Source organism: Microtus pennsylvanicus, chromosome 17 (assembly GCF_037038515.1).
Source record: "Microtus pennsylvanicus isolate mMicPen1 chromosome 17, mMicPen1.hap1, whole genome shotgun sequence".
NCBI lineage: Eukaryota > Metazoa > Chordata > Mammalia > Rodentia > Cricetidae > Microtus > Microtus pennsylvanicus.
In genome coordinates this window covers 33,670,484-33,685,681 of record NC_134595.1, presented here as the reverse complement: position 1 = coordinate 33,685,681, position 15,198 = coordinate 33,670,484, and the positions used below count along the sequence as shown (strand labels likewise).

Below are 15,198 nucleotides of genomic sequence, written 5' to 3'. Positions count from 1 at the left end.
GAATTTATTGGATAAAAATCATTAGTCACTCCCTTGCCCTTTTCATGCTTGTAGGATGTTAATGACTCCCGCCTCTTACTCTGGTACTTAGAATTTGTGTCTTTGTCTCACAGCTTTTCCTGTCCACTCTAACTATGGTCTCATCTATTTTACCCTTTCTTCAGAATTTGTTTCTTTTCTCTCCATTAGTTCTTGATTCCTTATTTTTCTCTTTCCTATTATTTACCTGGATTCTAATTGTCATTTGTCTTAGAGTTTCTATTGCTGTGATAAAGCACCAGGAAGAAGGCAAGTTATTTTTTTGAAAAGCAAGCATTTAATTAGGCTTACAGTTTCCAAGGGGTAGAGTCTTGACTGTGGATGTTCCACAGTGTCCCTAGAGGGTGTTTGTAGGCCATGGAGCTGCTCTTCTATGACTTGTGTGTGAGAAGTGGGGCTAGCCCTGCTGCAACAGCTTATATTCTTGTAATCAGATCAGAGGTCAGAATTTGCTAAAAGTCTGACAATATGACAACCAGACCCTTTATTCCCGTTTACTACTGTGCACCTAAGAACTCTGGCAGCTTGGCATCCACCTTCAATATAGGAAGCAAAATCATATTCATAGAAATTGAATGACTCTGGTAAAGTCCTAATGCCAGATCAAGACTCCTTCAGAAGGAGCTAAAGGTAGATTCCCTGATTATCCTAGTGGACAAATAGGCATATATTACAGAGAAGGTGGCTACTTTTGGTTTCCCCAGTACCCTTCACAAAGACAGCTACTTAAGGCTGGTATCATGTTTGCAATTTGTGTCTGGATATGACACTGAGTTCACACTTGTAATCTGTATGTGGATGAGAATTCTTATAAGACTGACTAGAGACCTATCCATTTTATTTTTTATTTAATTCAAATATAATTATATTAGTTCTTCCTTCTGTCCCCCACTCCCTCCCACATTCATGATGCCTCCCCATTTTGAGCCATTGTTGTTGCATATACATTAAAGAAATAAATATTTAAATATAACACACTGAGTTCATTCACTGTTGCCTGCATGTGTATGTTTCTAGGGCTGACCAATTGGTTTTGGGTAACCAATCAGGGGGCTCATCCCTGGGGAAGAATAATTTTTCTTCTATCAGCAGTTGTTAATTTTTTGGAGCTCTTCATCTAGGGTTGGGGCCATAGAAGAGTTCACTCATTTATATTGTGATATCAATTGTTGGAGTTATTTAGGTCTTCTTTAGTCAGCCATGTTGAAACTTCCATGGATACAACTTTCTTGTCAGAGATAGCAGGAATAATCTTACAGCAGACTTCCTGGTTTTCTGGCTCTTACAAAATTTCCAGTCCCCTTTCCTATGATGTTTCATGAGCCTTACGTGCAAGAGTTGTGTTGTAGATGTATCAATTGGGACTGATCACACCCTGGTCAATCTCTGAACAGTTGTTTTAACTAGTTGTAGTAATACCCTCATTCACTATTGGTAGGACTACAAACTGATGAAGCCGCCATTTAAATCAGAGTGGAAAATTCCCAAAAAGCTAAAAGTAGATATACCATATGACCAAGCTAATTCCACTCCTTGACATATGCCCAAATATCAAGTCCCTACTTACTCCATACATACTTGCTCTGCCATGTTCACTGCCAGTCTGTCCCTAGTAGCTAGGAAACGGAAACAGGGCTTAAAACTGTAAACATCCTTCAACTGATGACTGGGTAGTGAAAGTGGAGTATTTACACCATGGGATTCCACTCAGTTGTAAAGAAGAATGAAATCTTGAAATTTGCTGGTGAATGGATAGAACTAGAACATATGATACTGAGTGAAGTAACCCAGACCCAGAAAGACAAACATTGCATGTTTTTTTTTCTCATTTCTGATTCTTAGCTCTGAATTTATCCATTTTAATATATGAGACATACCTTCTAAAAGCTAGAATTCAGATCGTAATGCCAGGATTGTTCTAATAAATGTCATCTTGTGGTTTTTATTGTTGTTCTTTTATTTTGTTTTTTGTGTTGAGAAAGGATCTTACTATGTAGTCTCGACTGGGCTGGAACTCACAGAGATCTTTTTGTCTGTATACTCCCACTCACAAGATCATCTTGTTTTTTAAGGGTCAATCCTAAAATGTGAACAGTAGCTTGTTGTTGTGGCTGGATTGTAGACTTAAGTTTTTTCAGTTTATTTTTTCCATGATAAACATAACTTTTATATTTGGATAAAATACTTTCACATTTTAAAGATGAATTCTAATAGAATTGCAAAACCTATATGAATCTAGCTCTAACTTAGTGAGCATGACCTAAGGTGTTTATAAACATCTGAAGCCCACAATTTGCACCCCGCCGTCTTCCTTAATATTTCTAGGGGCTGGGTTGAGCTTTTTCATCTTTCAACCTATTCATAATTTAGCAACAAGCTAAGTTGGTCAAACTTTTCTAAAGGAGCTTGCCAAAAGCATCTTGCAGAGATTTCACAGTATCAATGTTAAAACTGGATGTGATGGCATGCACCTGTAGATGGCATGCACCTGTAATCCCAGCACTGGGGAGGCTGAAGCAGGAGAGTTCTCAGTTGAAGGGTAGCCTGGGCTATATAATAAGACTGTCAAAGCAAAAGTGTATGGGCATCAGTTTTGACTTTGCCATGAGGAAAATGGCCAAATTCCAAGAAGCTCTGTCTTCTGTCCCTTTTCCCCTGATCAGAATTTGTTCTGAAAGGTATAATTATACTATGGTCATGGACTTCATAAGGACTTTTATACTAACTCATTTTAGAGAAGAGAACTGGCATATATTTCATCTGTTCACTATTACAATTATCCATTCTCTGCTCAATCCACAGGCAACTGGCTAAGAGTCTTGGGCAGGCTGGTGAAATCGAGCCTGAAACAGAAGGGATCCTGACAGAATATGGTGTGGACTTCTCTGATTTTTCTTCAGAAGTTCTTGAATGTCTCCCTCAGAGCCTACCCTGGACAATTCCACCTGATGAGTTAACCAAGAGAAAAGACCTACGGTAAACATGGGGAACGCTTGGGGAACAGGTGTTCCTGCTCTGTCTTCTCCCCCAGTGCGTCTTGGGGTTGGCCTAATATGTTTCCTTCTTTGTCTGATATTTGGATTCAGTTGCAAATCTAGTGCTTCTGGGCCAGAGGTCAGCAAGTCATGGATTACCAGCTAAATCCAGCCTGCTGCTTGAACTCAATAGCTGAAGATGGATTTCAGACTTTTTAATGGTTTGAAAAATTACAGTAATAGTTAATAGTTAGGAATAGTTATTTTCCTAAAATGATAGGACATTCATAATTCCTTATTCATCCAGGTTGTAGTAGAGCACAACTATGCTTGCTTCTTTGAATCACCCATTCTTCATGATAACTTTAAAGTAATTCCAACATTAGTGTGACCTAAAAATATTGACCCTCTGGCCCTTTGCAAAGTTTTGCTTCTTCAATGGTTTTAGACAGTTCTGATTTATAAAGATGCAGGTGTCCTTTCCTAGTCTCTTCTTCTTGCTGGACCCCAAATTCTCCTTTCAAAAAAGGCAATGTTATCTGCTTAGAAGTGCTTCCTCTAAATGGGCCTCTCTAGGCACATAGCAGAGGATTCAAGACCTTGTGCTTGGAGTCTCATTTTAAAGCTTTACTTTTAGGTCTGGAATTTATTGGAAAGTACTTTTGTGGTATTTTTATAACAACATCTTCTTTGAAGATGTTTCTTCATTGTGGGATGTTAGTTCTTTTCTGATATTTCTCTTCAGAATTTGGTTTCAGTACTGGCATTCATTCTGGATGCCACATGGAGATACTTAGAACCAAGAAAGTTTTCATACAACCCACCACGGAGGCTATGGAAGGTTTTGCTAAGGTTATCCCGTGTCAGAGTCTTTCCACCACACTTGCTTGGTTTGTAGCTGAACTTATGGTGCCTTCAGCTCCCAGTGTCTGGTGCTCTACCAACTTTGAGGAATGAATGAATTGTATCTTTTTGGAACTTACTGTCTTTTTTTTTTTTGTGCTTTTCTTGCTGAGAGTATGTGAGAAAAATAAGAGTCCTTTCCTACTTGTCAGTATGACTGATGGAAATACATGTTGTATTCAAACTCATTTGGTCCAAATGTAGTCCTAGATGTTAGTAATAATCTACACACCTGAGTTATTGCTGGTGCATAGGACGTTATCTCCTCTGGGGCATTTGAACCTGAACCCTCGGGAACCTTTGTTGCTTCATGTACAATTGAGAGGTTTACTGAGATCTAGTATTGAATTAGACTATATAAGAACTTTAATGAAGCCAAATGTGGTGACGCAGCTTTAATCTCTGCATTTGGGAGAGTGAGACAGGAGATCCAAGCTGTGCCACAGTGAGTTCTGTATGGGCTCCACAATAAGATCCTATATTTAGTAAGATCCTTGAGTCTTGTGTATTATGAAAATATATTATATTTATGTAGGAAATTGTCAAAGAATAAAAACCATGAGCAAAATGCTAAAACCAAACAAAAGGGAAAAGCAATAAGAAACGATTAAATCCTGATAATAGTTTATTTTTATTTGAAGTATAATTTAGTGCTGATTCTATTTTAAATGTACCCTTTTCTCTCAAGCTCTACTTACAGAAATGTATCCTACAGAGATAAGTATACAAAGACTTATGAGCAAAGATTTTCATTGTTTTATCATAAAGGGAAATAGACATTGCTAAGTCCATCAGTAATGGAATAGCTTAACAATCTATGATATATATGTCCATATGATAACATGACCTCCAGCTCTGCAAAAAAAAAAAAAGAATGGATCCATATGGTCTGTCCTAGAGGGAAGACTATCAAATATTGTTAAATGAAAGAAGCATTAAAAAAAGAAAGAAGCAAACCACAGGTCAATATGAATATGATCCTATTTTTGTGAAATCAGTTACTCAGAGCTATATAAGTACACACACACACACAAACATTACACTATATGTATATACATGTATGCACATTAAAAGCGTGTATATATAGAAATTGATGTGGAAGAAAGTAAACCAAACTGACCACATACGTGACTGACGTGGGAAACTGGCTCAGGGGAGCAGTAAGAAGGCACGAAGCTATATTATACTATTCCATTGCTAAAAATCTTTAAAATAACTTCAAGAAATCATGAATACAAATGTCAGAAGATAGATAGATTCATTTCTTTCTGGCCTGATTGTAGTTTGCAGAAAAATATTAAACATGTTAGTGGCCACAGGGTCTTAGAGCTGCGTCATGTTATCCTTTTATGGCTCCATCTTGCTGTTGGGTTGGCCCTCATTGTCTTTTGTACTGAGCTACAGAATATACCTTGCTCTGCAGAAAGCTTCCGTTAAAGTCTAACTGTGTGCAGTGAGAAGGGGCCCAGAAGTAGAAGACCTTTGTGGATACACTCTGCTGTTATTGTAGTAATAGATGTTTAACTTTCCAGTGTTTTCACTGTATCTGTCCCAAGATTATGTTTCTAAACTTCACATCAGACTTATTTATTCTTTTACATTTAAAAATTTTCAATGGCTTCTTGATATATAAAATAGTCATTTCTAAGCATTGGTAAACATTTATTCCCACTAATGCATGTCTTTTTAAAATTATACAAAATTGATGTATTACTAATCTGTTACTTATATAGACCTGAGCAAAAAAAGAAAAATAAAAATGAAATGAATTTTAATATTTTTATGGAAGGTACTAAAAAACCCTGTTTCTTCATATTGATAATTTTTTCTTGGGTGAAAGCAGTTCAACTGGGTATTATTGTTTTTTTTAAAGTTTTCTTTAATAACTTATAGTATGGAAATTTCAATATCTGATTCTAAGTACTGTATGTTTTGTTTGTTTAGACAGTGTCTCAATATGTAGCTGTGGTTGTCCTGGAACATGTTATGTTCTACAAGAAACTCACAGAAATTCACCTGCCTCTCTCTCCCAGTTGAAACTAAAAGCATATGCCACCATGGCTGACCTAGTTCCGTCTGTATTGGAACTTTATTTTAATGATCACCATAAGTAGATAGATAGATAGATAGATAGATAGATAGATAGATAGATAGATAGATAGATAGAAAGATAAGTAGGTAGAGGCATACAGATAGGTACTCAACTACTAGCTATCTCCTTATTCCTATTTAAAAAGATAAAAGTATTTTTAAAGATGTGAGTTGTATTTACTAAACTATAATATTTATTTTTTAGGGTCTATTCAACAATTGCATCAATTTTCTTTGAAACACAGGTCATAAATCTCTGTCTTTCCTGTTTCAGTTCTTGTGGACTGGTTGAAAAGTGCTATATTTTTAACTCTTAGGTTTGTTCTCTTTGTCTTTTAAGGCATAGTCTCATTCTGAAGCTTAAACTGAAGCCCCCTGCCTCAGCCTTCCAAACGCTAGGGTTACAGGCATGTACCATCCTATTCAGTATTATTCATTTTTTAAAAGGCTCGCAATCCTCAGCAAACTCTTTCAGTGACATCGTAAAAGCTAGTTGTGAAGTTCTGGTATGTAGTTTGTGTGTGTACATTGAGCAATTTAGTAGTTTGTACATAGACAATTTTAGGCTCTAAATAATATGATAGTAGAAGCATTTCAGTACATCCGGGAAAAAGATCTAGATGTGGAAGGCTCTGGGTTTGATCCTGACACTGCAAAACAAAACAAAACAAAACTAAACTAAAACAACAATAGAAAACAAATCAAAACTTTAATGTTTCGTTAAATATAAACATAGTATTTTGTTTTCAAATTCAATAACCTATTTTGTGTCTTAAGAGCTCAGTCCGGTGCTCCTATTTGGGTCTCTGTCTCTATCTCGATCCATCGCCAGATGAAGGTTCTAAGATGATATGCAAGATATTCATCAGTATGGCTATAGGATAGGGTCATTTCAGGTTCCCTCTCCTCAGTTGCCCAAGGTACTATCTGGGACATCTCCCTGGACACCTGCGAGCCCCTCTAGAGTCAAGTCTCTTGCCAACCCTAAGGTGGCTCCCTTAATTAGGATATATATTTCTCTGCTCCCGTGTCCACCCTTCCTTTATCCCAACCATCCCATTCCCCCAAGCTCCCCCAATCCTCCCCTTCTCACGTTTCTCACCCCAATTCCCCTTAGCCCCATGCCACCTCACCCCCATGAGGAGCAGAAGAAGTGAGAACATGAGCAAGGAAGTCAGGACCACGAGGGGGTGCACCCACCCACTGTGACAGTGGAACTGATTTATTGGGAGCTCACCAAGGCCAGCGGGACTGGGACTGAATAAGTATAGGATGAAACCAAACTTTCTGAACATGGCGGACAATGAAGGCTGATGAGAAGCCAAGGACAATGGCACTAGGTTTCAATCCTAATACATGAACTGGCTTTGTGAGAGCCTAGCCTGTGTGGATGCTCACCTTCCTGGACCTGGATAGAAGTGGGAGGACCTTGGACTTCCCGCAGGGCAGGGAATCTGGACTGCTCTTCATTCTCTAGAGGGAGGGGGAATGGAGTGGGAGGGAGGGGGAGAGGAGGACGGGAGTGGGGGGAGGGGGCAATGTGTGGGAGGAGGGGGAGGGAAATGGGAAATGGGGAGAAGGCGGAAATTTTTTTCAACAACTAAAAAAAATAAAGAAAAAAAAGATTCTTCAAAAAAAATAACCTATTTTGTTTAATATTGAAGTTCTGTCTTTCCCCTTGAAGAGACAATTATTGTGTTTAGTTTTCTAAGTACGTAGAGATTTTGGCAGCTATTGTTACGTAGTCACAGCCAGGCTGTGATGAGCTGTGTTCTGTTGTCCTTGGTGTTAACATTTCTGGAGCACTGTTACTGTTATCTTAAGCATCTGCATCTTTCCAGTAGCATTTTAATTACTTAACTGTGTTATAAAGATTAATTTAGCTAAAACTAAATGTCCATATAAGTAGACATGGCAAATGCCTGTAAGTCACAGTTGACTCAGGAACCAGTGAGAGAGCCCATGTTGTGAATTTTTCTAGAATGTTGACTTTTATCTGCACATGACACTTACACTGACCCATACATGTAGTGAGGGCACAGGGGTTAATTCATGTATTGATATAATTTTAGTGAATTTCTAATTTTTTAAAAATAAAAATGTATATAAAGTAAAATCAGTGACTCTGCTGATGTATTTTGGGTCTGATTAGTTTCTTTTCTTTGACTGATATGATAGGTTTATTTAGTTTATCAGCTAACAAATATTTGTTATATGCCATCCCTGGATACTGGAAATATGGTAACAGAAATATGTGTGGGTTTCTGCCCCTATGAATCTTCTCCCTCAGGTTCATGAATGAAATATATCAAGGACATGAATGAAATATATCAAGCAATAGTCAAATACTTAAAGTATTTAAATAATTTGATAAATTTCATGGAGAGAAGTAGTTGGGATAAGTATTTGTAATAGTGTGATACATTCTTCTTTGAGGTTCCCATATCGTCATAGGCATTTTAAAAGCAGTGTTCATTGTTCTGAATTTAACCAAAGAACTTAGATTGAGTCCTAATGCATCCTGGAAAGTGTCATATATTGAATAAATAAGTAGATATTCTCCAAAATTCCAAAGCCACTCTTCTGTGTCTTTTTTCCTCCTTTTCTGTTGAAACATTTTGCCTTGAAATTTTATTTTATAAGTATATTTTATATGTATGTAACATATATATATATACGTACACACTATATATATGCATATATATGTGCATATGCCAAGCCTGAACTAGCCACTGAAAATGCAAAGACAACTGAGGCATAGCACTTTATCTTGAGAGAATCAGGTTCATATTGAGGTAAAGTACAGCAGAGAGTAGCAGGTGATCTAATGTAGGTATGAACACTGATTGAGCTAAGGTCACCAGCTGGGTGAACTGAGGGCTAAGAATCAAGGCAATATTTACTAACTAGAGTTACTGAAGTTGTCTCCATTTTAGTGGCAAGGATTGGTTACAGAAAGACCATGTGCTTATGAGATACTCTGGTGAGACTTGGAAGACATTTCTAGCTTCTTGCTCCCCTCTTCCCAGGTCACCCTGCCTTGGAACCTGCAGTGTTCCTCTGGCTGTAGCTACGTAAGAGCTTCTACATACCCGTTTAGGTTTGGTATTTAACAATTATATTTGGAACAGAAAAGTTCCATCAATCTTTAAACCTCATAATCCAATTATGTCAGTAAAATTCCAGTTTTTTAGTCCAGTGGAATTGGGGTAATATTTTGCAAACTGAAGTTGAGAGAAATAGTGTTTATTTTGAAAAGAAAAATGGTTGGTTAGCAGTTTTTAAGAAGTAAGGCTGGTGTGAACTTGCAGGGGTGATCTGGCCCTTCTGATTGGGCTCACCATTCTTTTAGACATTTGGCTCCCTTCTCTGGAGAATCCCCACTTACATGGCCTAGACTTGTAGCTCGTTTTAGCAGGGCACTTGAGGTTAAACAACACCAATCCTGCAAATATTTTGGAACTAGGAAAATACTATGTCTGAGGGAACTACTTAAAGTTGGTTGTATCTGAAGCCTGAGAAACCCCAGGGTTATTTTCAAGACTGGTTGCTTTTTTTTTTTCTCATTTCATTCATATTGTTTTATTTCCTTTGTTACTAAACTAGAGTAGGAAACTGAAGCTTAAAAGTGCAATACAAGTAGAAAATAAAAGTCTAAGTACACGGAGGGAAAATACCATGTTATCCTGATCTTTATGCTTTCCCAATAGCTAGTATTGTAGACATTTGAATCACATCACTTTTTGGTCGAGCTTTGAGCTTCATTGAAGTAAGGATGGCTTCTATACCTTTTTTACAAAAGAGCTTGTGGTATCTATTTCTTTACTATTCCCTCAATAAAAAAGGAAGCCCAGTAACCTCCACTGGACCATTACAAATGTGAAACTTGGCACTTAAAATTGCTTGCTCTAAATTTTCCAGTTGCGCGCTCTCTCTCTCTCTCTCTCTCTCTCTCTCTCTCTCTCTCTCTCTCTCTCTCTCTCTCTCTGTCTCTATCTCTCTTTTCCATTTAATGTCGTTCTGCCAACTGGTGATTTTATTATTATAAACAGTACATTGTATTCACTTTTAAGAAGAAATATGAAGCTGGAGGTAAAATTACAAACTGCAGCTTCTTGGCTGCCAAAATAGAAAACAATGAGCTAAAAATACTGAGCACAGAAAGGGTGTTGTGAGTAAGAAATATTGAAATATCTTCAAGGTGGAGAGTTCCTAAAGAAATTTTCTTCTTACTCCAGGTAAAACCAACCTTGAAATAGCAATTTGAAAGGAGAGTCGTATAGGTGGTAAAGCTTTCAAACATAACTAACTTTAAATGACTAATGATCTTACTGTTTATTGGGAAGTCCAATTTGATTAAATTGCTATTTAGAAAAAGGTCCTTGGTGAAAGCAGGGTGGCAGTGTAGAAGAGCCCTAGAAGTCAGTCCTTCCTCTCCCAGAGATGCTCTGGGAGACTTTGAGCAAGGCAGTTAGTTAACCCTGGGAAAGTGAGAGGAGTGATCGTTGTCATCTTCTGTGATGTGCATTTTTCTGACCATGTTACAATTTTCCAAAAGGTGCTGTTGTAGGTAAGGTGTTTCTTGGGTTTTCAGAGTGCCCCATGGGCCATGCCTGCGTTCCCTAGGGTTTGTAGGGATCATGGAGGAAGAAAATTTGATAGCAAGTACTTTTGGAAAACAAAGGGTTGATATATTTCTCTGACCCCTTTTTCCTGGATCATCTGAGGAAATTACTGTTTCATTGAATATACTTCTAAAAACTGAACTACACAGTCTTTCTGTTACCCTTGTCCTGGTTAGGGTTCTTTGGTTCTGCTCAAATGTTGTTGAGTAGGTGAGGGATAATTCATCTACCGTTCTTAGTCATGGGCCCTTGAGTGTTGAAGGTTTATAGGCTGAGCTAACAGAGTCGGGCTTATAGTTCCAAGACCTGAGAACTCAGAACTTCTGGCGTTTTATCTTAGAATATGACTCATAATTCTAAGTATCTAGATTACAGGCTTATGGGTTCCTAAGCCAACAGCCCAGCACTTGGTGGCTAGTAAAGTCCTTAGGTATAAGCAATAACTGGTAGCAGTTAGTGCCTGCTAGCATCATAGCACTCAACCATTGGGTATTAGAACCCTTTCCAATGGTGGCTAGTGTCACAGTTCTCATGCCTTGGGCATCAGGACACCTGGCCTCCAAGGGATGGTAGCTCCCTCCTAGTGACTTGAACCTGCAGTGTCCCACATCCACTTTCTTCCATCTGAAACCTTGGCTCCTCTTGTAACAGGCCCGCAGACCTTAGCACAGCAAAGGCATCAAGGCACCATTCTGACCTAACAGCCCAGAATGTAGACTACAGAACCTGCCAAAATAAGAACAAAGGCCATACTTCTGGGAAAGTCCCAAAATATACTAACCTTACTTTTTGGCTTCTGTAGCTCTGCTTATTGCTAATTGTTCTTGCTAATTGAAGTGAGTCAACCAGGATATGGTTTTTGTGCATAAAAAGCCAAGAACAGGAAGGCTTGTGGCTACACAATTTGGTAAGTTTCCTGTGTAGCCTACTAGTGGGCGAATAAAGACTTTCTATTGGCTTTAAGAGTCTACGTGTTCTTTGAACCTTACAACACCATCGTAGTCTGTTTTCCAGGACTACTTCACAGCCACGTGCAGTCACACTGCTGCTGCCTGCTCCTCTGCCTTTCTTCACATTATCAGCTCAGCCTGTCCTAAATAAAAACCATCAGGGGCTTCAGAATAGTCATTATTGGACTTAATGTTACAACAGGCGGGGCAGATACTTCAGATTGACTCAAGTGAGTTGAACAACCAGCACATATAGGGAGGAAACTGAGTGTGGCGTAAGTTGTAACATGCAAACGAAGGATTGTATTTCCCTCGGTTATAGTATAGCTTCCAGTTCCACCATGTTGGCTTCTCGTGGAGTCACTCGTGCAGGACCCTCCCTTTCCATCGCGGATGAGACTGGTGCAGGGTCATCTAAAGCCACTGAGGCCTGTTTGCTGGGATACTGCCTCCTACGGTCAGTGCAGTTGGAGCAGGACCTCGAGGAGCAGGTGTCACAGCTTCATTAGTAATGTTCTTGTGGCGGGAGTGTCTTCAGAGTCATCCTGAGCATTCAAAACAGCTGGCTAGCCCAGAGAGCAGACTGCCAGGTGCCAGAGAAAGGGCTGATGGGTGGACAGTTTTTCACTCCAAGTAGCCAGGCATAAAGAGAAGGGTTTATCTGCTATTTCTACTGTCATTCAAAGGCCTCCATGGCATTTTGGGGGGAATTTTGCTTCTTTAGAGCACAGAAAAAGCAGCAGAAGCAAAAACAAAAGTCTGTACTTATGGTACAGACTTAAAGAAAGCTCAACACAAAATAACATTCTCAACAGCACTTAATGGTGCTTAACAGTGCCTCATCCCCATAGCCAAGACCCTGGTAGAGCTGAGTCTGATTGGTTTCACTTCTGGATCTCTCAGCGCATAACTTTGTGTTTGAAATATCTTGCTGAATTAATCAGAGACGTATTATTCTGGAATTTGAGAGAAAGTAGTGATTATCTGCCACCTTTACCCGAGAAGTAAATATTGGCTGTGCACCCTCTTTCCTCACCAAGGCAAGGGCTGTGCTTTAAAGCTCAATTATTTCATTGCTAACAGGATCCATGCCATCCTTCCTTAACTAGAGGGAAGCTAGATTAGATTGCTTGACAGCTGGAAGAAGCTGTCAATGTCATTTGAAACTACTAGTAATATTATTCCTTTCATGTCAATCCCAGCTCACTGTTGTGAACTGACAGGAAACTCGTAGATAGTAACAAGGATTAGTGCACCCTCAACAGAGTCTACGACTGAACATTCTCAATAAGTATGTACTTTCTTTAGTACTTTGGTCATGGAACTTATGGTAAATAGCACTACCCTTAGGAAAGAAAAATAGTTAAAGGTGAGTGGATTTTGTCCTGAACAGCTGCAAAAAAGAAGACAGTTAATTTATGTTTTATAGTGTAGAAATATTAATATGGGGATGAGATGACTAATTTATATATATTATCAATAAAATCTTCTGGAAATTACAGGCTGGGTGGTGGTGGAGCACACCTTTAATCCCAGCACTCGGGAGACAGAGGCAGGCGGAGCTCTGTGAGTTTGAGGCCAGCCTGGTCTACAGAGCTAGTTCCAGGACAGGCTCCAAAACCGCAGAGAAACTCTATCTCAATAAAAAACAAACAAACAAAAAATTTTCTAGAAATTGCAATGACATGAAAGTAATTTGATATAAATGATTTAAGGTTTGGAACAAATGAGGGTATAGAAAGCTGACTTTAAGGATTATCAATTCTCTGTGGTTCATAATGAGAGTATTGTTCAAATACAAGGAAATTGACCCTTTTAGATTGCTAGTTCATGTTATCTTTTATAGTTACCAAGTCATTGACCTGTTACCATTGTCCATAATATTTCCATCATACCCAGGGGAAATCCCCATTACTCTACCATACCCTGCCTGGTTTTAGCAACCACTAATGGGCATTCAGTTTTCTTGAGGCCTCTGTTCTGAAATAGGCTTCTGTTTTCCAGCTGACTTTCTTTAACCTATTGTTGTTAAGTTTCATCGTTTTATGGCATTGATCAGAACTTCACCTCTCTCCATGCTGACTAGTACTGCATTGTAGCAGTGTGCCACATATTGCTCATCAGTTAGTGAAACTTTGAGTTGATTCTACTTCTTTGCTATTGTAAATCATGCTGCTGTGAGTATTTAGACATGAGGGTTTGTGGATATATGTATTCAGTATTCTTAGTTATTGCTAACTGTGGAATTTCTAGGCCATGTGGTCAATCTGTATTTAAACTTTTCAGTAACTGTCAAACTGTTTTCCACATGGTTGCACCATTTTTACAATTCCACCAGCAATGCACGACAGTCTCAATTTCTCCATTACTTACCAACTTGTTACATGTGTTGGGTTTATTATTTTTTGTGTATGTGGTTTGTGTTCATGTGTATGTGTGTACATGTACATGTGTATCCATGTTCGTGTAGAGGTCAGAAGTTGATGCCAGTTATCTTCTCCAGTTGTTTGCCACCTTAGGTTCTGATGTAAGATCTTTCACTGAACCTGGAGCTCCCCAACTCAGCTAGACTGGCTGGTCAGTGAGCTCCAGTAATCCCCCTGTCTCTGCCTTTCCAGCACTGAGATTGCAGGTGTTTACCACAATCTCTGCCTTTTTACCCAGGGCTGGTCACCAGAGCTCAGGTCCTCATGTTCATGTAGTAAGTGCTTTAGTTCCAAGTCATCTCCCCAACCCCTTTTTAACTTTTTACAGTTAATAAAGTAATAGATTCCATTGTGGATTTTTCATACATTTTCATCATTATGCTTCAATCATTGTTGAATTGACTTTCCCAGATTGGATTATCTTGCTCAAGATAAGTTGATCATAAATATACAGGTTTATTTGTGGACTCTCAGCTCTGTGTTTCTGTTAGTGCCATGCTGCCTAGATTACTGTAAACTTGTAGTAAATTTGGGAACAGAGAAGCACAAGTGTTTCTATTCTACATTTTTTCGTTTCAAGATTTTGTCACTACTTTGAGTCTCTGTCTTGCATTTCCCTATGAATTTTAGGATCAGCTTGTCAATTTGAGGAGCATTGAACAAAATCTTGTATTTTTAATAATTATGTTAAGCCTGTAAGTTATTGCCAACTTAACATTGTCTTCTTGATGTCTTTTTCTTTGTTCAATTTATTTCAGTGATGTTTCGTAACGTCCAAACACATAAACTTTTATCTTTGTGCTAAATTTGCTCCTATGCAAAGTTTGATGGTATTGTAAATAAGATTTCTTTCTTAATTTCACTTTCACATTGACCTTTGCTAATATTTAGAAGTACCATTGGTATTTGTGTGCATGGATTATGTAACATTCAGTCTTCCAGAACTTACTTATTAGCTCTAATTATTCTGAATACTTTAGGATTTTCTTTATTTAGAAGTTCATGCCATCTGCAAATGCAAATACTTCGTTCTAACCCCGAATGCCTTTTTTCTCCCTTATTTCTTAGTTGCTCAAGCTAGAACTGTAAATTAACAGTGAGACTGTTGGGAATGGGCTTCCTTGTCCTGATCATGATGATTGAAGTAAACATTTAGTCTTTCAGTATTAATTATAATGCAGACTATGGG

The 15,198-nt window shown here is 38.4% G+C and overlaps 1 protein-coding gene across 4 annotated transcripts in view; it reads left to right on the top strand.

Annotated features, from left to right (window-relative positions):
* The window catches only part of Dis3l2 (DIS3 like 3'-5' exoribonuclease 2), a 328,490-nt gene that overhangs the window by 158,257 nt on the left and 155,035 nt on the right, over nucleotides 1–15,198 (top strand). For all 4 annotated transcript variants that reach the window (XM_075951632.1, XM_075951634.1, XM_075951630.1 and 1 more), the window contains one exon: nucleotides 2,842–3,015. In XM_075951632.1, coding sequence (XP_075807747.1) covers nucleotides 2,842–3,015 — 174 coding nt within the window. The remainder of the gene's footprint in view (nucleotides 1–2,841; nucleotides 3,016–15,198) is intronic.